A 25167-nucleotide genomic window follows, 5' to 3' on the forward strand; every position below is an offset into this window, starting at 1 on the left:
TAATCACTCGAGTGCTTTTCGGCATATTATACCGAGTTTGCAAACGACTTGAGTGATCGCACGCCATAATATACCAGTTTTCACTGGCAGAATTTGCGCATTTACGATTTTTTATAAATCCTAAAAATATAAAATAAATGGTAAAATATAGATGAATTTATTGGCTGTATAGCACTATAATCAGGTAAGTTCTTAGATTTTCACGGCCAAAAGCATTTTTGTTATTTGTTTTTGGGGTGTTATGCCGTGTTGCGCTAACTCCTTCTTTAGCCGACGTTTCGGACAGCGTTGCAGTGTCCAACATCAGGGCAGATCCGGTAGATCCGAAGATGTGAAACGTCGGCTAAAGAAGGAGTTAGCGCAACACGGCATAGCACCCCCAAAAAAAACAAAAAAAGCACTATAATCAGTTTATATGTCTCGTTATTAAAATTCAGAGGTATGATTTTTTTAAATGAGAGCGAGATATATCCAACTCGAACGCTTATCACTCAACTCATATTGCAGTTTTTGAGGCGATCACTCGAGTAGTATTTTAATGTTCGAGTGAAGCCAAAAAGAAAACAAAATTTTGACCATAAGTTTTATTGTTCTGTTATTGGTCACACTGATTGTTTTTTCTTTTTTGTGCGTTTTTCTAACAAACATGTATAGATTCTTTTAAATATTATTTCAATAAACAAGAAATAAATTTTTCTGATGAAATATTTTCCGTCAGACAACTGACAATATTGTTACGCCCACAGCTTTGTTAGAGTCTGTATTTAATATTATTTCAAGTGTTTTCTTCGTCAAAGCCACCTCAACTCCCATCACAACCTCCCCACACCACTTGAAGGGAAGGGTGGGAGAAGGAGAAATTAGGATGGGAAAAAAGTGGGAACGCGGGGTTCAAAGGATTGTTGGCACATTGATATAGAAGTAACTAGATACTGGTAGATTAATAATCGATGAGGCAACTTTCTTTTTATGGGGAGGCAGGCCAACATTTGATTCGCCTTCAGTGGAATTTTGAGTCACTTGAAGGTTCGTAGCGATTGTTTTCAAAGAACGATCAGAATGCACACGAGCCAGACTCTTTGATGATCATCAGTTCTCAATATCAATATTCTAGATTCGCCGGCAGGACGTACGTGTTTTTCGCCGCGCGCCGTAATTTTAATTTATTAAATAATTTACAAGTTTACAAGTTTATCCTAATGGATATCAACGAGGAAACGAATACGCTTCGTTTGCTAACGATGGCCATCGAAGTTCTCTCTGTTAAAGTGGACAATTTAACTAGTGAGTTGAATGTTGTTAAAAATATTCTAAAAACGTCACCACTAATTGTCGGTAGTTTGTACAATAGTGAAACTGCGGTTGCAGGTACATGTGTGCACAAGATTCCCGTTCACGCTACAGGCGACACACTCGGCCCGCCAGCGCCCCTCGTCACCGCCACCTCACCGCCCCCGCTCGCTACTACCGCAGACAATACAACTGCAACTGCCGCCGGGGCCGGTGTCTCCGTTCCGTTCCCCCCGCACGGCGCCCCGTCTACTAAGCCGACTCGTACCTCAGATGACGCTACAAGTTTGGCCGTTGGAAAAATAATAACCCGCTCGCAGGCTGCAAAAGCCTCCCAAAGAGGGAAAAAAACGAGTAACGCTTCAGACAAGGGACAATCTTCTTCCGCTTATGCTTCATCCCGAAGTACTCCTGATGTGACACCCGTTGCGTCTACCTCCACAGCGCCTACCTCCACGCCATCTGATAGTGATGCGCTGCCCCCGGCCGGCGGAACTGATGTGGATGCACCGCCCCCGCCCGATGGAGCTAAAGCAGATGCACCGCCCTTACGTCAAACTCCAGGAAGTCAACCTTGGACCTTGATTAATCGTAATCGTAAACGGCGTCCCATCACCGTACGAGGTAGTCAAAAGGACCAGGAGGAAGTGAAATACTTCCATCTTTACCCCTTGCATCCAGAGACTACAGTAGATGACTTAAAATCGCACCTCAAAACAATAAGTAAATCTGTCAGTATCTCCTCATTTAAGATAACAAAAATCAAAACGAGGGGAGAATATGCGTCATTTAAAATCGGTGTACCCGGGTCAGCGGTGGCAGAATTACTGCAATCTAAGCATTGGCCTAAGCATTCGTTCTTAAAAGAATGGGTCAATAAGGTAATTACACCACGGCTACCAAATTTTAAACCTAGTTGACAGTACAATAGTTTTCATTTCTTTTACCAAAACGTTAGGGGACTGAAAACTAAATGTTCTCTATTTTATTCTAACGTTTTGGTAAACAATTACGATGTAATAGGGCTCACTGAGACTTGGCTGAACTCCAGTGTGTGCAACCAGGAGTTATTCGATGACAGCTTTCAAGTGTACAGAAAAGACAGAGATAGTGGTAGTGGCCACAGACAAGGCGGAGGCTGCCTTTTGGCTGTCAAAACTAAGTTTAAGGCCGAACACATGCCTGATCTGGAAGCTGACATCGAAGACTTGTGGATAAAAATTACAATCGATTTGTTTGTTACTTTTATATGTGTAATATATTTTCCACCGGCATCAACTCTGGAAACATATCAACTATTCTTCGACAAGTTTCACGAAAACGTGGATCTTCTCGGAGGAAGGAATATTATTGTTTTGGGAGATTTCAACATCCATTCAGCGCGTAGCGGCAAGGATGTTGAAAATGACCTCAAATTTTTATGCGAAGTGTTTGGGCTCACCCAGAATAATGGTATTCCCAATTCTGAGTTGAGGATGTTGGATCTCGTTTTGTGTAACATTGAATTAAATGTCATACATAGCGATTCTCCCCTCGTATATGAGGACAAATATCACCCCGCATTAGAGTTCCGGTATTCTTGTAAAAAGCCTCCGAAGACTACCAAATTACCTAAAACTACAGACGGCACTTTGCGGGGATGGATTTTTGGTAGGGGTGATTTTGTCAAACTTTATCAGATGATGAGCCAATTGGATTGGCATGAACTTTCTAAATTCGATACCGTTAATGAGACGCTACACCATTTTTATTCATGTATATATAATGTATTTGACGCTTGCTTCCCTAGGAAACCTCCCAACAGAGGTGGACGTAGATATCCGAAGTGGTTCACTAGAGATACCATCAGGAGCATTGAGAAAAAACATGCTCACCATAAAAAATGGAAAGCTACTGGTGACCAAAATGAGTATGAAATGTTCAGTAATCTCAGAGCAGTTATTAGAAGAAATGTTCATATAGCATTCCGAACGTATGTCGACTCAATAGAGAGTGATATCAAGCATGATCCCAAGGCATTTTGGGACTACGTAAAATCACTGCGCAAGGATGGTGGTATAACAGACATCATGATGCATGGTGATCGGGAAGTTAGAGGAGCGGATGTAGCCAATGCATTTGCAACCCATTTCCAATCAGTGTACAGTAATGAGCCTCCATTACTAAATCCCATTTCTGCTTCCAAGTTGAATGTGAAGGGAGCCCAAAACATTGATATAAGTCATATAGACGAATCAGATGTTAAATCTTCAATTAATAACATGAAACATACACATTCACTAGGGCCAGACTTTCTTCCAGTATTTTTTTTAAAAGGATGTGTTGAATTTTTAAAAATTCCACTAAGTTTTATATTCAACCTATCTTTAGATACTGGTATATTTCCTGATTCCTGGAAAGTCTCAAAAATTTGTCCCATTTTCAAAAGTGGATCAAAGACATCTGTCGAAAATTTCAGGCCAGTGGCAATACTTTCCGCCCCGGCTAAGTTATTCGAATCGATAATTCATAAACATGTGCTGTTTCAAGTAGAGCCTTTCTTAATATCGGAACAGCATGGGTTTAGAAAAGGTCGATCAACAGATACTAACCTACTGGTACTCACAGATTATGTTTCCAAATCTTTAGATAAGGGCTACCAAGTAGATTGCTCATATAATGATTTCTCGAAGGCATTTGATACCGTAAACCATGACATATTATTAAATAAATTGTCAACTATAGGTTTTTCTTTACGGTTTCTCATATTCTTTGCAAGCTATTTTACTGGAAGAAAGCAATTTGTATCTCATGGAATATTCATGTCAAAATTATTCCTTGTACTCTCAGGCGTTCCACAGGGCTCTAATTTAGGACCGCTCCTCTTTCTAATTTTTATTAACGATATTACAGAAAATATTCTGCATTCCAGGTCACTTCTTTTTGCTGATGACCTAAAACTATTCTTGGAAATTAAAACTTTAGAAGACTGCATTCGACTCCAATCGGACATTAATAGAATTGTTGACTGGAGTAAACGGAATCGGATCGAATTCAATATTTCTAAATGTTTCATTCTTTCTTTCACAAGGGCACGTCATACTTGGTTTTACCGGTATACCATGAATGCCCGAAGTTTAAAACGTGTCTCCACTATGAAAGATCTTGGCATCATGTTTGATAGTAGGCTGACATTTCATGCTCATATCGAAATGACGTGTAGTGCTTCACTGAAAATGCTGGGCTTCGTCCTACGCACTGCGATGAATTTTAGAGACACCCGGGTTCTCCAAGTGCTATACATTGCGTTGGTTAGGAGTAGGCTTGAGAGTGGGTCGGTGGTTTGGAGCCCACATCAGGTGAAGTATTCCCTCATGTTGGAGAGAGTGCAGAAGAAATTTCTGAGATTCCTCTACCTGAGGGAGTATGGCTACTACCCGTGGCTCTATCCTACTGACTTTCTCTTGGGCATGCTCGGTATGAACCATCTACGGGTCAGAAGAGATGTGCATATTGTATCACACTTCTTCAAACTGATTCGTGGATGGTTAGTAAATCCGACTATCATGGAGAGTATTAGTCTCTATGTTCCTGATGGTTATCTCCGTCACCGACAGCATAGACTGTTTTATCTCCCGGCCTGCAGGACTAACTTGCCAATGGTCATGCCGGTGGGGAGAGCAGTCTTGCTGTTGAACAGAATTAATTCGGATATCGACATATTTAGCATCGGTGAAGCTGCCTTTAAAAGGCAAGCTCTATTGATGCTTGTATAGTTTATACACCGCTAACTATTATGTAATACCATTTTACAAATATACTTAAAAACGAAATAAAATGTAATTTTGTAATGTTTTTAAAGGAATAAACAAATTGAATTGAAGAATTGAATTGAATTGAATTGAAGTTCTTGCAGGTGAAGGTCTTCCGCTACAAAGTTCTTCTTCAATCGAGTCTCGGCCATTTGAGAATTCATTACCACCTTAAAACCTGGGTCCTTGCCAAACCACTGTCTCAATAGGAATGTTGATGTTTATCAAAGGACTCTTTTAGTCGGATCAGTGAGCAACTTTTGATATGTGTTTTTATTTTATTTTTCTCTCAAAAAGCTATTTTAAATTTTTTTATTATATTTTAAGTAAAAGAATACATTTTCTATGACGATTTAAAACAAAATGTTCATTTATAATCGTGAATATGGCGACGTTGACGTCATGCCGAGCAACGTTGGGAACAGCCGTCTGATCTGTCTTTAAACGCCTCTAATGGGATATGATGTTTGAGGCTATTAACGTCCTTCCGAGGCCTAAAGGATTCAACAATTTTTTTTTGCCTGACTTATTTTCTTTGTTTGGGACTGGAGTCAATCACGCTAACAACTGTGCCAAATCTCGATTGGGTTGGAACCACATTTATTTTTCATACTGACTGCGATATTTTTTTTAGAGAAATGTGTTTGTGAAGTGTATGTATGCGTGTTTGCCAGTAACGCCACCAAAATATTCATAGAATACATTGTTATCGATAACAAATCTATCTGCCGAGTTTTAGCTCGATCAGATGTCAGGAAGTTGGTTAATTTCCACTTCCAAGATTTGAATTCATTTACGAAAACAAAAGTGAAATCCAAAAAGAAATACATAGACGCCGCCTCCGCCAGAGACGGCCTCTGTGGTCTATGAGTAAGGCTCTCGACTAGCAATCCGGAGGTCACGCTAGGTTCAGGTTTTTCAGGTCAATTCAGTTTCACAACATATTCCAATTGCGAATGCCAGTCTCTCTGGCTCCAGATGCAGATGGGACCCCTCTACCGTATTCGGTTAAAATATTAATCAAAATGTTAAACAATTATTATTATTATATTTCGATGATTTTTATATCGCCGTTTTTGTGCAAAATCACCTCAAGGACGCTCTACAAATATATAATACATTTCTACTATGTTCCATATTATTACTAACTATAGACTAGTCAAATTATTATCAATTTATGGTTAACGGACTGCATCCATCGGTTCAAAAATCAGTAATACAAACCTGTTTATATACAATGCATTTGTTGAATGACCATGATGCAAGAATAAATATGTGGCGGCCGCTAATTCCATATCTATAGGCACCTATATATGTGGTGCCCAATGCATAACGATGTGTCATATAGTATCTACCTTCTTACAGCGGTGCTTGCCGAAATACCTACGCTAGTACTTTGCGTGTTTTTGGATTCGGCGGCGTTCACCAGAATGATCTAGTGAATCTAGTCTATCGCTTAGGCATTATTACAGGGCCACCAATCATTCTGGATTACGCAACGGTTCGTCAATTTACCGGTAGTCTCGCGAACCTTCCATCGTCGTCAGCCGAGTTATTTAAAACGACCCGACGCGATCCAGTACACAGTACCTACAGTATCAGCAACCTTGACACCGATACCGAGTTAATTGCCTACGTTACAAGAGTGAAATAATATCTCGAAATTTCCTTTGTAAAACGTTTTGCTTGTTTTTTTAGGTTTATTTTTGGATGTATTATAATAAACCACTCCAGCCAAATTCAGTCGTACTTTATTAATATTTAAGAACCCGAACGATAACGACAAATATATATTATTATTTATTTATATTTTGTACAGGCAGAATATAAATAGGATCATACTTGCCTAGTAGGTCATTTGTGATTAACACTTTATTGCATTATCATTTTCGGTGCTATATAAAACAATCTAGTGTACTTCACTTCGTTGGATTTCAATTACGGGTCGCCCCTGGTGGTAAACCTGCCGGAGTAAAATCCGATACCGAAAATAAAGTAAAAAATACAGGTTTTTTTTAGAAATTGCGTTCTTGGTAATTTCAGAATTGTGCTTGAAATGATAATATTGAGATTTAAGAAAGAAACAGGAAAAATTAAACGATTTTTAATGAAATTTCCTAGTTTATCCTGGAAAAGGCATTTAAATACTAATATAAAACCTATTTTTATGGTAAATGTTTTATCTACTCTTTAAATATCACCAGGAAAGCCTTTTTAATAAACCCGCTGGAGTTTTATATTTTTTAATAAGAGCGTTAGCAAATCGTTATTTTAACTCGACCGTTTGGCATTTAATCTGTCTGAAATTTTTTTTTTGCGTTCTGTTTCCGGTTTCGAAAATCTGCTGCATCCACTTTATTATTCAAGCAAGCCATAATTTGACTGCATGGCTAATTTTGAATGAAATTTCCAATATTATGGTGCCTACCTGCATGAAAATAGTTGAAAAAGAATTGTCATTGATATAGGTTATGTTTTTTTCATTTGACTCGGGGAAAAATTCAATATTAGTTCAATAGATTCCCTTACCTTAATAATCTGATTACAATTTTCAGAGCACAGGCAACAGGTGAGAATGCTGTCCTTGTTCTAACGGTATCTCAATGAAAGATGCTCCAAGGAACTAACGTCATTGATCGCTTCGACACCGGTGCTTAGTCGGTAGTTATTCTTAGTCTTAGTGCTTCTAAGCACGACAAACGCAAGCTCAACATTTCTACAAAGTCGACTTTTGTCACGTGAGAACTATTCGTTTCTACGACTCGTTTCTACGACTCGTTTCTACGACTCATTTTTGTGTTCAACCTGCTCGGATTTGGAACAATTTGCCAGCTTGGTATCTTAATAATATTGTAATTTTGTAATATATTCATCAATATTGCTATCTTTAAGCCTTATGTTCACTCCTTCCTCTCTTCAAAATGATCGTCCATACAGCATCTCCAAACATCATCCTCAAATAAAAGGAAGAAGATGCGGTAATTTCTAGGGACATTTTGGATATACGAAGGCAAAATAGAATTAAAAAGCAATTGCCGCACTTAATTCAATTAAACAATAATAATATATTTTACACGTTGAAACAATATTCCTGTTAAACGCTTTCCTACTTCAAGCATCACACGAAGGAACTAGAACACACGAGGCACAATATTACCATTTTAAACCTTTTATGACACGAGGACAATAAATTTCACCGGAGCGCACTTGGGACCATGTGTTTAACCCTCTCAGTTCCGGCAATTGTCTGTTTGAGTTTTAAAAGTTTCAGATACTCGAAAGGTTATAGGTTTAATGGTTTATTTCACCCATTGAAACGCAGCGAGTTATAGGTTTGGTTAAAAGTTATTCTACCAAAGTATTCTAGTTATAGAATCAAATCCGTTGATTTCAAATATTGATTTTTTTACTGAATTTGACTGAAAACATGAAATTAATACATGTTAGAGTTGTTAAGACCAAAATGATATATCATTGAAGAAGAAGAAGATAATACCTATAAATCTAAACCAAACATGAAACAGTACAAGACACAAAAAAAATAAAAAGATTACGGTCACCCTCTGCTATGGGCTAAACTCAGAGAAAGAGGCATATAAGAGGCGGAGGTCATATATATCCTCGACTCGTGGCACAGACAGCAGGAAAACTTAGTAAGATGGAGGGATGATTTTTCCGAACCTTTCCTCCTAAAGAGTGGCGTCAGACAGGGAGGATGCATGTCACCGATATTGTTCAATCTGTACATGGACGAACTCACCGAAAGGCTAAACAATGCAGGAGTAGGCTGCCACATCGGAGGACAGTGTCTGAATAACGTCAGTTATGCGGACGATATGGTCCTGATGGCACCATCTATAAGGGGACTGCGCATTCTTCTGAAAATCTGTGAAGAGTATGCTGAAGAAACAAATATGTTATATAACCCTGCTAAAACGGCTCTATTGGTCATAAGACATGGGCAAGGCCCGAAAAATATTCCTCCAGCTACCTTGAACGGTGTGAACTTGAAGGTGACCGAAGGAACTAAATACCTTGGGCACATAATCACCAGTAATCTGATGGACGATGCTGATATTGATAGACAAAGGAGAGCTCTCAGCGTTAAAGCAAACATGCTCAGCAGAAGATTTCGCCTTTGTAGTACCGCAGTAAAAAGGACGCTCTTCCTTTCCTTCTGCGCAACGTTGTACACGTGCGAACTATGGGCAAACTACAAAAAGAGTAGTATAGAAAGACTACGGGTCCAGTACAACAACGCCTTCCGCACAATGTTTTGTCTCCCCAGATACTGCAGCGCTTCCCTTTATATATAATATATTTATTATATTTTCAATAGCATTATAAATATCAGCTGAAGTCTCCAGGCTCTTCTATATGGAAAGATTAATATTTAATTTGCAGGCAGCATTCTGCTGATGTGCTCATACCTTATTTCTCAGTAAGTTTAACAATAAATGAGTTATTTAAATAAGTTAATACTTTCTTCTCTTCAAATAAGAATCCAATCGCACTTTAATTTTTTTTATATTAGTAGCATCGATGACATACTGTGGAAGTTTGTTTAATGCTTCCATCAATCTATTTACAAGGAAATGTTTCCAAGGATTTAATGCAAAAGGTATTAGGTTAATTTTTTTTGTGTCCCTGGAAATTTATATTTTATTGGTGGTGGTTTCGCCAATACACACTAAACATTTATTTACACATACATCTCACACACTGTATATTTTTCTGGTTTTGGACTTTACTGGAAACACTTTTGTCGTATTTTAACTTTGTTATTTTGTATCACGAAACATGCTTTTTCTAATATCTACGTTGACAATAACAATTTATTGATAACGGGCTCCGACCCTTGTACAGTTAAACACTGTTTACTGTAATAGATTTCTGAAGGAAAGAACACTTTCTTACTGGGAACAGGCCCTTTATAGATTAAAAATACTAATCCATTGACAGTTGTTGATATAAACAATGATAAAGAAGGCAACTGTTTATCGACATATTAGAGTTCTAAAAATGTTAGCACAGATTCACACCATTTCTAATAATTAACTATTCAAACAATACATAGATGGCGACTGTATCCAGATTATTAAAACTTATCTTTTACAAAATTGAACACACACATATACACAAATATGTACTGAGCACTGAACACAGCCACTGTACTGAGAGAATATTGTTGTTCCTTTGTCCTACCTACTTCGATTCCTACACCTTCCTGTGCACATTGTATAGTCAGTCTGTTACAATATCCCGCATAGCTCACTATAAAAAAACCTCATCCGCGAGAGATCTTACCTCGCTTACCTTATTACCTCTTTACATCTACGCCAATATCGTGCAAACAGTTACGTGTTCAGTGAAATTGCTGTGAGAAGAACATACATGAAGAAACGAGTGCCCTTGTTCCTAATTGTGAGTCCTTCCTTCCAAGGACTCTGAAGAAAGACGATACTGGACACTGACACTGAAGGAAGACACTGTCTTATGTGCAGTGGTAATTACACTAACATCCAAGGTCCTCAGACAAACATTTTTTACACTTCTAAAACAACATAACATCTTTTAAACACCAGGTGATGAAGATCAAATGCAACTATAATGTCCAGATAAAATTTTGAAAGTATCAATCAATCACCCCTTTCTGTTATTTTTAACGTTGATAATCTTAGTTCCTAGAGTCTATCTTGATATTGCCGGTCTTTCAAAGCTTTTGGTTTGTTTTTAATCGTCTATGTACAAAATTTGGACACCATTTCGATAAAGCATATTCCAGGATAGGTCGCAAATATGTTTTAAATATTTTGTAATATACCTAGATTATTTTAAATTATTAGTCCCACTAGCTCCACAGAGCTATAAACTCCTGTGGTGTCATATAAAATAACGTACCATCATTTAAATACAAGACTCCTGGCAAAGAAGTAATTTTGGTTGCCTTTTATGAAAGTTTAAATATTAAATATGTAATTCGCTCGGGGCTGAAGGTGTCAGCCATAACACTTGTGGGTAATATTTGTACGGGTCACTAAACGGACTTATGGTTTAACTACTGGTCTACATGCAACAAACATGTATTTATACATGTATACAGATGTTCATATGTGGGTGTCAGGAAGAAACTATAGAGGCGTGAATTTCACCTACCTACGAATTTATTACACAGCCAGAATTACACACGGAGGGGATTACACATGGACAAAATGTTACACATGGAGAGAGTTACACCAATTAATATATATATTTCATTATTTTATTTTAGCGACTATATTCTTAAATCATTGTGCATACAAAATATTATGGTGAATTTAAGCAGAGTGATGGTATTTCTTAGTCCTCCTTACTAGGGTGTCCTGTGCTGAGGCCGACTAAAGTTATTTAATTCTATTTTATTTATCTTCTGTGAATTAACTTATTATTAAATTCCGTAAAGGATCTCGGTGTCGTCTTTGATTCCGAACTGAAATTTTCTGGCCATATATCGCAGCTCACTTAGTCTTGCTACAAACTTCTTGGGTTCATCATTAGGACATGCAAACAGCTCAATAACCAAGATGCTATGTTAGCATTGTTCGATGGCATACTGAGAAGTAAGCTGGAGTATGCGAGCGATGTTTGGGCACCGTACCACCAGAAGTACATTGAAATGATAGAGCAAATACAGGAGAAATTCTTCAGGTATGTCTATATGCGGACGCATGGAACCTATCACAGGTTCATGCACCATATCGACTTACTTGAGGAAACTAATTCTGTGAGTCTGGAAACTAGGCGGAAAGCAACCCTAGCCATTATATCTTTCAAAATTTGGAACAATTTTATTGATAACCCATTCATTGGTTAATGTAATAATTTGATAACGCATTCCTCTTGGGATGCTATGATTTATATGTACCAGACCACTACAGCCGAAGTCGATACCATGACTTATTCAGAGTACCAAAAGGCAAAACCGACGTCCTGGCAAAGCATAGCATGACGAGGGGAGAGGTGCTGTTGAACGAACTAGCAAAGAATTTGGATGTAAATGACTTTTCTCTAAATGACCTAAAACAATTATTAAAGAGTCACTTACCCAAATGCTGATATGATGTAAAATTGTACTGTATGTAAAATTGTACTGTAACTGGAATATATGTTCTGTTGTACAATAAAAAAAAATTCTAGTATTCATACTAATGAATTAAGTGTACTTCTTACTGCCAGTTATCGGGAGAATAACAAATTAAATCACGTTATGGCGTACAATAAAGTAGGCGGAAAAATAAAAATTTCTTTTTCTTCCAAAATAACCGATTTTCAGACTACTTTTACACCTCTGAGATTTTTTTTTTTTTTTAAGAAAGTCAAACATTCTCAGATTAAGAATAACCTGACAATATTTGAAAATCTCCTACTACCACCACAGTAAGCTGAAAATGTTGCTTGTGTTGTGATGGAGGACTTAGCGAGCCGAGGAATTGAACACACTACGCCTGGGTGGGACCCAAACGCGATGTAAACTCGGCCACCGACCGGTCGAATTGAGAATTATTATTGTCTACGTTGATTGCCGTTTTATTGATATTAATTTAATTCTTCTTTTATGATAAGGAGATGTTAAAGGTGGGATATTTTAATAAATAAGAACGCAATCAAAGTTCTCAAAATTTAAAAAATCAAAACTCACAATTAAATATTGTTATTTAAATGAGAAAGTGGAAGGGGGTTACCTACCCCAGAATACCCCCGATGTCCCCGACCCGAAGATAACGCCGAGAACACCACGCAGCCAGCTCTTCACTAATGACACTATCAGCATCAACGGTGGACCCGAATAAACACAGCGATGAGAGATATAAAAATTAACTCAACACCCCAGTCACCTAATCTTCAACCTTCAGTCACCAAGGCTACTGGTGGCTATTCTTGATAGATTCTCCATTTAAAATTATATTCAACTCACTTGTAATTAATTATCTGTTTTAAAATAAATTATTTTACTTCGTCGACTCATCATTTAAATAAGTTAATAAAAGTAAATACCCAAGAAAGTTAACTAGGGCGAACGCGGAAACACCTCGCGGGCAATCGTAATCTCGGCAGACAGGCGCAGAATGAATCCGAGATTACGATTGCCCGCGAGGTGCTTCCGCGTTCGCCCGAACGGATTCATTCTACACCTGTCTGCCAAGATTACGATTGCCCGCGAGGTGCTTCCGCGTTCACCCTAGTTAAGAAAGTTAACTAAGGCAAACACGGAAGCACCTCGCGGGCAATCGTAATCTCGGCAGACAGGTGCAGAATGAATCCGAGATTACGATTGCCCGTGAGTTGCTTCCGCGTTCGCCCGAACGGATTCATTCTGTACCTGTCTGCCGAGATTACGATTGCCCGCGAGGTGCTTCCGCGTTCGCCCTTGTTAAGAAAGTTAACTAGGGCGAACGCGGAAACACCTCGCGGGCAATCGTAATCTCGGCAGACAGGCGCAGAATGAATCCGAGATTACGATTGCCCGCGAGTTGCTTCCGCGTTAACCCGAACGGATTCATTCTGTACCTGTCTGCCGAGATTACGATTGCTCGCGAGGTGCTTCCGCGTTCGCCCTTGTTAAGAAAGTTAACTAGGGCGAACGCGGAAATACCTCGCGGGCAATCGTAATCTCGGCAGACAGGCGCAAAATGAATCCGAGATTACGATTGCCCGCGAGTTGCTTTCCGCGTTCGCCCGAACGGATTCATTCTACACCTGTCTGCCGAGATTACGATTGCTCGCGAGGTGCTTCCGCGTTCGCCCTTGTTAAGAAAGTCAACTAGGGTGAACGTGGAAACACCTCGCGGGCAATCGTAATCTCGGCAGACAGGTGCTGAATTAATCCGTTCGGGCTAGCTCTACCCGTCGCGGTGCTGGACGCTATTGGTGAACTAGTCGCCAAGAAAATGTACTCTAATGTGAAATGTCTGCTGTATTCTCTTTCCACTATTCACAAATGTACGACATTTCTTATTAACAATGAATAAAAAACGGACCACTAGTTTATGAGGATGTACCTAGTCTGGTGGTTATAAATTCTATATACATCTGAAGTAATTTTCTTGTTTGATTCCAGATTGTTATTTAAAACGGACTATACTATGTAAATCAAAAGATAAAATCAATCGATGGTGTTATTATCATGAGGAAATACGAGAAGAAAGAAAAGGAAGCCTTTACCCGGTAATGTTAGTTTTTTTCTCGCTGGTTTCTTGAAGATTCCGTGGGTCACTTAATGTTCATAGGTGACATCATACATTCATATTTCACCATCAAGAAGCACCGTTAATGTTAAATTTTCACAACACAAACTCTGTTTACAATCACCACATGACACTTTTTAACTTGGGGGTGATATTTGCTCTATTTAATGGACTTTTCGTGAAATTATTGATACGAGCAGTGAAATAACATGCACTCTCAATTATGTCGAAAATTCCAATCATAAAACAAATGACATTAATAACAAATGAATAACAAAACAAATTAATAACAAATGAATAACACTGGCTTCGGTCTTTTTTTTCAATAATTGTTTCTTTTAAGGTAAGATTTTCGGTAAAATACAATTTGAATAGGAACTGAAATATATGAAATAATCACAAAGATCATAGAGCTCTTCGAAATAGTATTTCTACACATTAAAGTAAGGTTCAACAGCAAACGATATTAGCTTATACGTTATTACTGCCGGGGTGACCGACTTTATTGTTAGAGGCTTTGTTTTCTAGGTGTTTACGGCATGTTGGTCTTTTTATGAGTTTCTGGGGAATTTAAATAAAAATCGTTCATCCGAACACTCATTTTAATAAAAACGCCTTTTTAATTTTTGAACGAAATTTTGCTGTGTTGCTAGGTGTCATTAATAGGCACCTGAAACATTGGCGATATTATTATTATCATCAAGTTTCATTTGCAGAACTTCAAATTACTTTTTAATTTGTCTTTTACATATTCAATGATATTATTATTCAATTTGTAAAAAATAGTTTTTCCGTAAACAAGTTCTGTTGTGTAATTATTATTATTGTTAGCTGTTTCGCCTTCAGAAAATATTAACAAACAAGTGCATATATTTAGCAAAAAAAGTTATGCCACATTTCAATTTTTCGTATTTTTTTATCTAAAAATTAACGTGCAAGTTTTATTAATTTAGAAAAAAAAACAGTTTGCGACGTTGATGAATTCTATTTTATTAGTAATCACACGTGTAATCGAAAGATAAAATCTTTTCAATTAATATTGCATGTTTTCTTACGTACTAGAATATTGCATGATAAATATATATGTATCAATTAAAATTATTTATTACTTTATTAACGCCCTTTTTAGGGGTTTTTACAAATGAATAGTAAAAATTATATTTTAATACAGTACATATTTACTATGCATAACTTAACTGCCTCAGTAACAATCTTTTGTATTTGTTAAGTGATAAATTAAAGATATCCACTGACTTGGTATAATGATGTATTTTTGGCAGTGGGGAATACATATGGTATTTGGTAACAAAATTTCTGCAAACAAATAAATCCCGAATTCTAGTATTAAGTAGTGGAATCCGTAAGGTTATCAATGCAAGCAATTCTGGACTGAATCATTTAGAATTTTATATAAATATTATAAATCAGTGAAAATCTTCTGTCGGAAAATTAAAGCGAATTCATTTCATTTTCATGAGTGTTTTAGTTCAAGAAAATTGCTGGAAAACCCATTTTAAAACTGAAAATGTAAGTATTTATTTTGTGCTATTTCAATAGCTTGTACATGAATATTGAAGGTAATGTGGGTTCAAGACGGGAGAATTGTTCTCAAGTTGACTTCTAACAAAGACAATATATAACAGTTTAATATACTTAATATTCTTGAGTATTATTTTGTAGTAGTTTTGCAAATTTTGCGTTTTTTTGTCTAGTTTAGTTTTGTTATTATTTATTTCATCAAATCGTCGCCAGGCTCTATTCGCTGTTTTAAGACTTCCTGAAGTTGCTTCAGTTATTTAACTAATAACTAATAATATTTACATACAACTAAGACAATCACAGACATGACACAAAGACGTGCAATGAATGACTATTTTATTCTTCAAAAGAATTAAATATTATACTGGGCTACAGGAAAACATAAAAACTTGCCTATAGATTGTAAAGCCGGGTCTCTATCGACCAAATGTTTTCAAAACATCTGGCAAAAACAACAATATGGGGTCGGGGCCACAACGTATTTTGTTTCCCATCGGCCACGCAAATCATTTTTTTCTTTGTTTATGGTATTGTTTTCACAGGAGACCCGACTTGAATCACATTAAACCAACTGAAAAATGTAAGTTGTTTTTAGTAGTTTGTGAACATAAGTTTATGTATAAATAACTGACATAAAAATATTAGAAAGCAGAAGTTTTTTTTTCTCAAAGCTTATGTCATCTTTGGGGATGCTGTGTGGGGTATTTTTAGGGAAATAAAAAGGAGCTGAATATCTGAGAAAGTAAAGGTATGTGGGGAGGGTAGGAATTTAGGGCCAATATGTCCAGGAGTGACAGCCGTATGGGTCCATCCCTTCTATTGCGGTGGAAGGCGATGGGTCGAGACTCCGGTTGGAGAGGTCAAAAGGTGTCCCTCAATCAGTCTCTCCCTATCCGGCCCGTCACGCAGTAGTTGGGCAAACGCATTCGCCGCCAATACCCAGACAAACCTCACTCCATGAACCCGGTCACCCTTGCTAAGTCACCAAATTTAGCGAACCACTTGGAGTGACTGGGGTGTTGGTTATCCAATAAATGATTCCTGGGGCAGCGGTACCCATAACCGCCTCCCAAATTGTTTTAGCTGAACCGTACCTGAAAATATTCCCCAACCACGTTCTCCGTCAATCTTCCAAATTGGAAACTAGTATGGTATTGTGGCAATTTTCATCACATAAGATAGAGTTTTACTATTAATATAACCTAGATAATTTTTTTTATATTTTCACTACACTCGGCGACACGAAAATCGCACATCTTCAAAAATAAGTTTCCCGAACCAGTATACCTAACCCAAACAATATTGATATCAATTGAAAGTACACTTAACGAACTTTTATCAGAAAATAGTTTAATTTGACAAAGAATATAAAATTTTTGAGACGTTAAAAAAATGTTGCGCAATACTTTTGGTTGTCCCAACTGTAACAGGTGCAATAACTGGGTCATCTTCCTTGACTAAAAAAGGAGCAGTTTAATTCAAATGTAGGTAATTCAATATCAGAACATTGAAGAGGACACACGTGAATATTTTGCGCTAAAAAACAACCCCTTAAAATTGAAAACACTACTGAAGATGCTACTCGAGTGGTGGCACTACTGCAAACAGGAATGCGACTGTGTGATGTTGCTTGGCAATTAAACTTTAGCCGTTTCCCCGTTCCACAGATTTTCCAAAGGTTTCAAGAGACTAGTGGCGTCACCAGGAAAGAGACGATCATTTTAATCTCTTAAGATTTTGCAATGGGTGTGATTTTTTGTGACGCCAAGTGTATAATAATAATACACTCGGCATCATACATTTATGCAAATCTCCTTGATTTCCGTAGGCAACACAAAATAAACCTCTCCCATTAAATCGCATCCCTAATTCAAGTGTGTTAAATCCAACAGCATTATTTATTCACCCCAGATCTTTAAGGGCAGTACAAAGGTTGTATCAGCGTCTTCCCTTAATTCTATAGGAGAGGCGGTAAAGTGGAAATGGCACTTGTGTGTTATGTTCACACCGTTAAAGATTACACGTTTTATCATTTTCAGGGACCTTTTCCTTAATTATTTGACCAAGTCCTTTACTTCGTTTGTGAAAGTACGGTTACTCGGTTAAGGTAAATGTCATAATTTATTTTGACAGAAAACTATTAAATAATAATATTTAGAAAATGTATTCAGTAATAAGTGATAAACGCATTCAATGAGTAATTCCTCAAATATCAAACAAGAGACCGCTGCAACCGAAACAACTCTGTGGCACTAATAAAAATAATAATAACATGGCATTTATATAGCGCAGTTTAGTGTCATTTCACTTCAAGTGCGCTTACCTATAACAAACTTAAAAACGGTAATTCAGTATTAGTGGTCATGTTCTTAAAATTATTCCTACAATATGCCTTACCCAATAAAGATCTAATATTATAACACTAAATATGGTATTTATACAAAGTGATGAAAAAACTAAGAATAACAATAACAGTAGGACAGGACAAAACAAGAATATTAAAACTAAAACATAATATAAAACGGGAGGCAGTTTGTGCTCAGAAATGAGAATTTTCTGAGCAGACCAGTTTTGTGAATAATATTAGACGTAAAATATGGTGTATTCTTTTGCTTTTGCCCTTTATCAACCTTCCCCTGGATTATCAACTGGTAAGAAACTGAAAATTTCACGTTATCTTTGATGAAAATTCTCGTTTCTTTTGGCGGAATTGGTCGTGCCATGTCTTCCTCGTGCGTCCCGACTATTTTTTTATGTTTTTACATCAAAAAAAGTTCATCACAGAGTTATCAATCTATCCACAGTACACCGTAATGGGGTCCTGATCAAAATTTGTTACAAATTCTCAAAAACATAGCAATGAGAATAATACTATTGCGAATAGGTTTTCTAAGTAACTTAAATAGCTGACAATGAAACAGAAGATGACCTTTAATGCGATGATATTTAAACATAAAATAATAAACAATCTATCATCGGAAATACTCTCTAAACAAAATGATGTATAACAAGGACATTACAGATATAACTGAATGAAATGAGACTACCAAAAAAGGACAAGCCAATTCTACAAATTGATGAACTATATAATGCACTGCCGCAAACTACAAGGTCTGCACCAATTGGTAGATTCAAGATATAAGACCAACATTATGCAAGAGAAATAGTAATAATATGTGTGTCATAATAAATTAGTTATTTATAAGCTTAGATGTACAACTAAAATAATAAGTTGATGTTTTGTGATCAGTCGTAAAAATTTTTTTTTGTGCGTTCACCTCGCTAACGCTCTCTAAACCTTATGAGATACGTCGCTGACGCTGGCTAAACCTTATGAGATACGTCGCAAACGCTGGCTAAACCTTATGAGACACATCAAAATAATTTACTACGAAATATTAAAAAGGCCTCTCAACCTCAAAACTTTACCCCGAACCATTTATAAGTGCCTGAGCAATGCCGCCCACAAGGCCAACATATCGATTTATGGCGGCAAAATCATGTTTATTTCATATTCTCATCAGAAATGATTGTGAGGATAGTTAGGATTAGTTGGAGTCAGGTGCTTTTAGCTCTCCAAAAAAAAAAATTTATTCGAAGTTAACTTATTTCGAATTGGCGAATAGGTAAATATGACATTATCGTGATTAAACTATAAAATGACTATAATGTTCGTTTTTGCATTATTAATACGTGGTTCTTTTCTCATAATCTTCGTTTTCTTTAGAACAGAGTCGCCAAGACAAAAAACGGGCACGTACATTTAATGTTTTTATATCACTTATAAGATATGTTTTCATATTTAATATATTTTTTTTCATATTTAATATTCATGTTTTATATTTCTTTTAATTATTATTATTTATGTTCTTTTTTCTTTCACTACTAGTATCTCCGCCTAATATCAACTAAACCTTGTTTACGCATGCTGTGAACATTTTTAATTGGGGTGTTAATATCTGTGCACATTTCCACGCAAATAATATAAATGTAATAATTGTTAACACTCTGTAAATGTTTCAAACAATAAATAAATAAACATAGATTCATTTAATAATTTGAAAAAATAATGAATTGTGCAATAACACAAAGAAATAACACAATTTGAATCCAAGGCCTTGGGTTTGCTAGTCGAGAGCCTTATTTCTACATCGTACTACTACTATTAACAAACACATCGGGTTTAATTCCATTGATGGCCAATTATTTGTTGCATTATTGCAACTAAGATACTAATGATAGTACAAGGAGAAAAACGAGTATAGCTAATTTATTAAGAATCTCTTCAAATTATTGATAATCCAATTAAAAACAGTGTTGCAGGCCCTAAATGAATCAATCAATGGGTTTCCTGATAAACCTTTATTAAAATACGATTCTATTATCAGTATGTCATGAAAATCCTAATATTTTCACATTTCGTCATTATATATTGTTAAGACAAATGGCCGTTAATGAACACACAGATTAGAAGTTTACTCATATTTTCAGGAAATAAACGTGAAGAGATATTTAATAAATTATCAATTATCACAAAATTACAAAATGGATTAAAGAACAAAAAAGACAATATTACCAAAATGTCAAAGCATAACATAAAAATAAAACCTACACGTAACACACTAAACCAATATAAACACACATCACTCACAAACACAAAAGATAATATTTTAAATGTATTATTTTCTCTTTAAATGTATTATGTAGATTATATTTTCATATTATAAAATAATTCTCATTTTTCTACGTGTATTTATTCGTAACCCGGGATACAAACATATATAAAGACATTTAGAGCAGTGTTTTATCCCTGAACAGTAGTCTTTCATCGATGTGATACTGTTATGAAAGCATAAGAATCTTCCACTGAGGATATAAAAAACAGATTGTAATTCTAATTTTATTTTAACCCTGTTTTTCGTAAAAAAGTCGCATTTCGTTTGTGAAGGCTGAGGAATTTTGAACTGATGAGTTTTAGTTGAGCCTTTAATACGTCTTAGTTGAAGAATTTATTCGGAGATTTGGGACCTCCGAAACGCTATTGATCCTGAAACTAATTGTCCAGACAAAGAGTGAGGACTTATTGAAATTGAAATAACATAAGCGCGTACTCAACAACGGCACTCATAGATTTAATCTGAACGTTTTAATTTTCCAAAATTTCTAAGGATCATTTTTTTGAGAATAGTCTGTTGATATAATATAAGATGTTCACCGCCAAAAGTAATACAGTGATTTAGGATATTATGCCGTGTTATCGTGTAACTAAGAGCATGTTATCTTGGCTACGCCGACACATTAGTAATTTCCGAGCACTAAATTAAAACTGACCATTACTTTGGATTTGTTTCTGAAGTCTGGGAAGACATAAAACGCATTTAGCACCATTAATTACGGAGACAATTGAATTTCATAAAAATCAGACTAATGGTAATAAATACGACGGGGCTAAGCTCAATGGTTCTTGGTATCCGGTAATTGATGGCTACACCAAAACTAAACGTAGAAATCCATTTTAAATTATACTGTAAGACAAGCTCTTAGAGGATTAGAATTGACAACACGGTATCATACCTACATGCCTAAGCATACACTTTACCAAATTCATTACACATCTGCCCTGTTGATGGACACTGTAACAGTGTCCGAAACGTTGGCTAAAGAAGGTGTTAGGGCAACACGGTATAATACCTCAAAAATAATCACATATTTTTTTATTTTGATTTTATTGATACATGATTTAGAGAGTACATGTGGTTTTTGTGATATTTCACCCTCCATGCTAGGGATGACCCTGTGTTATGACCTGTGTTTTTGTAGGAAAGGCTTTGTTAGTGCTAAATTTATTTTTACTCGAGAGATATTTTCAATTTGTATTGGTTTTTCAGAAGAATAATTATTGCTTATAATTATTTGTTAAAAAATGTTGCTTTATCAATGATGGAACAGAAAACTTGTTTAATGAAAAATGTTTGAAAACGTGGGCGAATCAAATAGGGTATGCATGGGTGGGAACCAGACGCATTTCTCCACTCGGGTACTAACCGGTCAATATTAAGAGTTCGTATAAACGTGTTTATATTGTATTAATACTATAATGACCTCCGTGGCCGCGCAGTTAAGTTGACTTTGGATCTAGAGGGCGCGGGTTCAAATCCCAAAATGCACAAAAATAAGTTTAATTTCACACACCACCAATATCGCCCTAGTGACTGACCACCATTCAGAATTGAAACATTGCTTGTAATGGCTTTAGCCGTGTTTGGTGACTAGATCTGAATATCCAGGTACTTCCTCATCAGCCTTACAGCATAACCCAATTGCACGGAGAAGCATTAGTATTGTTAAGCAGAGTATTGTTCATTTATAAGAATCTTTTAAAATTATTGGTAATCCGGTTAAGAACGTAATTGCAGGCCTTTAACAGATAAATTATTACAAAAAGTCTTTTAATTCATTTGTTACCGGCCTGTAATCCCGTTTTTATTACCCGTAATTTGATGAGATTTTTGATAAATTAGCAGTTCTCATATTTTACTGTGTTGAAATACTGATGAGGAATGGGACTCTTGTGCGGAATACTGATGAGGAATGGGACTCTTGTGCGGAATAAAAAATTGATTTCAAAAATGATTATACTTATCTGGGAATAATAATTTTAAGTGGGATAAACAAGTGGCAAAAATTTGTAACCAGCTCAGATCCTTAGCTTGTAACTTTTACAATTTAAAATTTATTTTACCTCATTGCACTCTTAAACTCTTATATTTTTGTATGGTCGAATCCATCCTAAGATACGGAATTCGAACTTGGGGACACGCAAGCACTATTTACATTAAATATATTCAAAATTTACAAACTTCCATAGTAAAAAACATTGTCACATCTAATATTTACAATCAGAGACATAACTTAAAAGTACTATATGGATCAGAGAGCCTGCTTACAATAAAAAGTCTCTTATGGTTCACTATTATTATGGATAACATGGGAGAAAGCTCATACAAACACCCACCGGTACACAAACATACCACAAGATTTAAAGAAGGAAAGGGTCTAATAACTCCTCGAATATTAAATAAATATGGAAGCCGTACTCTTCGATATGTAATTTCAGTGATTTTCAATAAAATCAATAAAAATCTAAAATTTGAAAAAAATGAGAGACTATGTCCAAAAATGGTAAAGCTGTGGCTAATGTATGAAAATTTCATGTATCCTTGAATTGTTTTTGATGTATCTATCTATATGTATAACTTTTTTTTAGTAGAATGTTTAATTGGTAGAACCTACAGACAAGCTGCCATATGACAGTTTTGTGGGACTACCTTAATTTTGTACAAAAATTGTTTCTATTTACTTAATAAATAAAAAAATAATAATAATAAAATTCACAAAAAAAGGTTAATATTATATATAAATAAATTATATAATGTTATTTTCAAAATTGGAACTGATTTCGTAATTCAGACTAGTGATGGAGTACCTACCAAATACCATTTTCAAAATATTGCAACTGAATTATCAAGGATTCGTGCTATCGTATCGTTTAATTCAAGGGTCTGCGCTTGTATTATTGCAAGGGTGCATTATGTTTGCTCGTAGCACAGGAAAGGTAATATTCTATAAGTAGGATATAACTTGTAAGTAGTTATTTGTAGTAGTACGGGCCAAAACTGTTGGTAAATTTTGCCAACATTCGCGGCCTGCACACAAATTTAAATTCCGTCCATCACTATCTTTTGTCCCAACGTCCCAACCTTCTTTTCCTATCCGAAACTCAGATAGCCGAGCCGCCAGACTCCTCCTATCTGGGCTGCCCGGGCTTTACCCTCGCAAGCAAATTCCGACTGAAAGGAGGAGTCTGCCTCTATAGTCGAGCTGACGTCAACTGTGTGCGACTATTGAGTCTGGAAAACTCCAGATTCGACGTAATGTGGGTGCGCGTCAATCTTGCCAGTACGGCAAGATTCTACGCATGTCTATACCGCTCACCGAACCATAGCGAATCAGACACTTCCGAGCTCTTCAAACATTTGAGCGATACTATTGATGATCTCTTGCCCCGCTACCCTTCGGCAGAGTTTGTTGTTCTGGGGGACTTCAACGTTCATAACGAACCATGGTTGAAGTTCTCAGGCCCAACGGACTCGGCTGGCCGACAGGCGGAATCTTTTGCCATTTGCTACGTATTAGAGCAATTGGTTCAGGAGCCTACAAGGGTTCCTGATGTCCAGACTCACCGCTCCAATCTGTTAGACCTATTCTTAACTACTGTGCCACACGGTTATAAGATTGACGTCACAGCGCCTCTGGGATCATCTGACCACTGCCTAGTGACGACATCAATCCCCGCTAGCCTCAGACCAACCAATGAGAGGCTGAGGAGAAAAGTGTGGCTCTATAGGTCAGCAGATTGGTTCGGTATGCGGGCCCATTTCAATGCTTTTCCGTGGTCAGCTGTTTGTTTTCGGACTTCGGACCCTTCAAGATGTGCCCAGGAGATTGGTGAAGTCATCAATTCGGCGATGGATGGCTTCATACAATCGACTACTAAAGAAACTGGTGTGGGCTCAAAGCCGTGGTTCAGTCGACAATGCTCCGAAGCAGTTCGACGAAAAAACGCGGCTTACCGAGCCTACAACACATCTCGAACGCCCGAAAGCAGATCAGCATACAACAAATCGGCAAAGGAATGCAAGAGAATCATCAATAGGTCAAAATTCGAACACGACCTGCAGATCAGCAAAAAGCTGGCTGCCTGCCCGCATGGCAGCAGAGCATTCTGGTCGCTTGCGGGCTCAATAGGTCGAAATTTTTGCAAACCCAGTTTGCCACCTCTTACCAGACCTGACGGCTCACTAGCAAACACCGCCACCGAAAAGGCAAACCTTTTAGGGAAAATGTTTGCGGAAAACTTGACCCTCGACGACGGGGGTGCTGTTCCGCCGTCGGTTCCTCACTGCGGCTTCTATATGAAAAAGCTGAGGATCCGGCATCGGGATGTACTCCACGTCATACGGGGGCTCGATGTTAACAAAGCTAGTGGACCTGATGGAATACCTGCCCTGGTATTGCAGAGGTGTGCTGCGGAAATAGTTCCAGTTTTGACAAAGCTCTTCAAAATGTCCCTGAAGTGTGGCACTGTGCCCTCTGGTTGGAAAAAAGCGGTAATTCACCATATTCCCAAGAAAGGTGACCGCTCCAACCCGGCCAACTACCGCCCCATAGCGATCACATCAGTTCTGTCCAAAGTGATGGAACGTGTGATCAACGACAAACTGCTCACATACCTCGAGAAGAACAAAATTATCAACGACCGT

At 37.0% G+C, this 25167-nt stretch overlaps 1 protein-coding gene across 1 annotated transcript in view; it reads left to right on the plus strand.

The window, feature by feature from the left end:
* Window positions 1-1241: 1241 nt before the first annotated feature.
* The window catches only part of LOC149409741 (hemicentin-1-like), a 491855-nt gene continuing 467929 nt past the window's right edge, over window positions 1242-25167 (plus strand). The window contains exons 1-2 of the mRNA XM_089649480.1: window positions 1242-1284; window positions 1369-2013. Coding sequence (XP_089505606.1) covers window positions 1242-1284; window positions 1369-2013 — 688 coding nt within the window. The remainder of the gene's footprint in view (window positions 1285-1368; window positions 2014-25167) is intronic.

The sequence above is a fragment of the Hesperophylax consimilis genome, chromosome 30 (assembly GCF_061612785.1).
Source record: "Hesperophylax consimilis isolate HC1 chromosome 30, BYU_Hcon_1.0, whole genome shotgun sequence".
Lineage (NCBI taxonomy): Eukaryota > Metazoa > Arthropoda > Insecta > Trichoptera > Limnephilidae > Hesperophylax > Hesperophylax consimilis.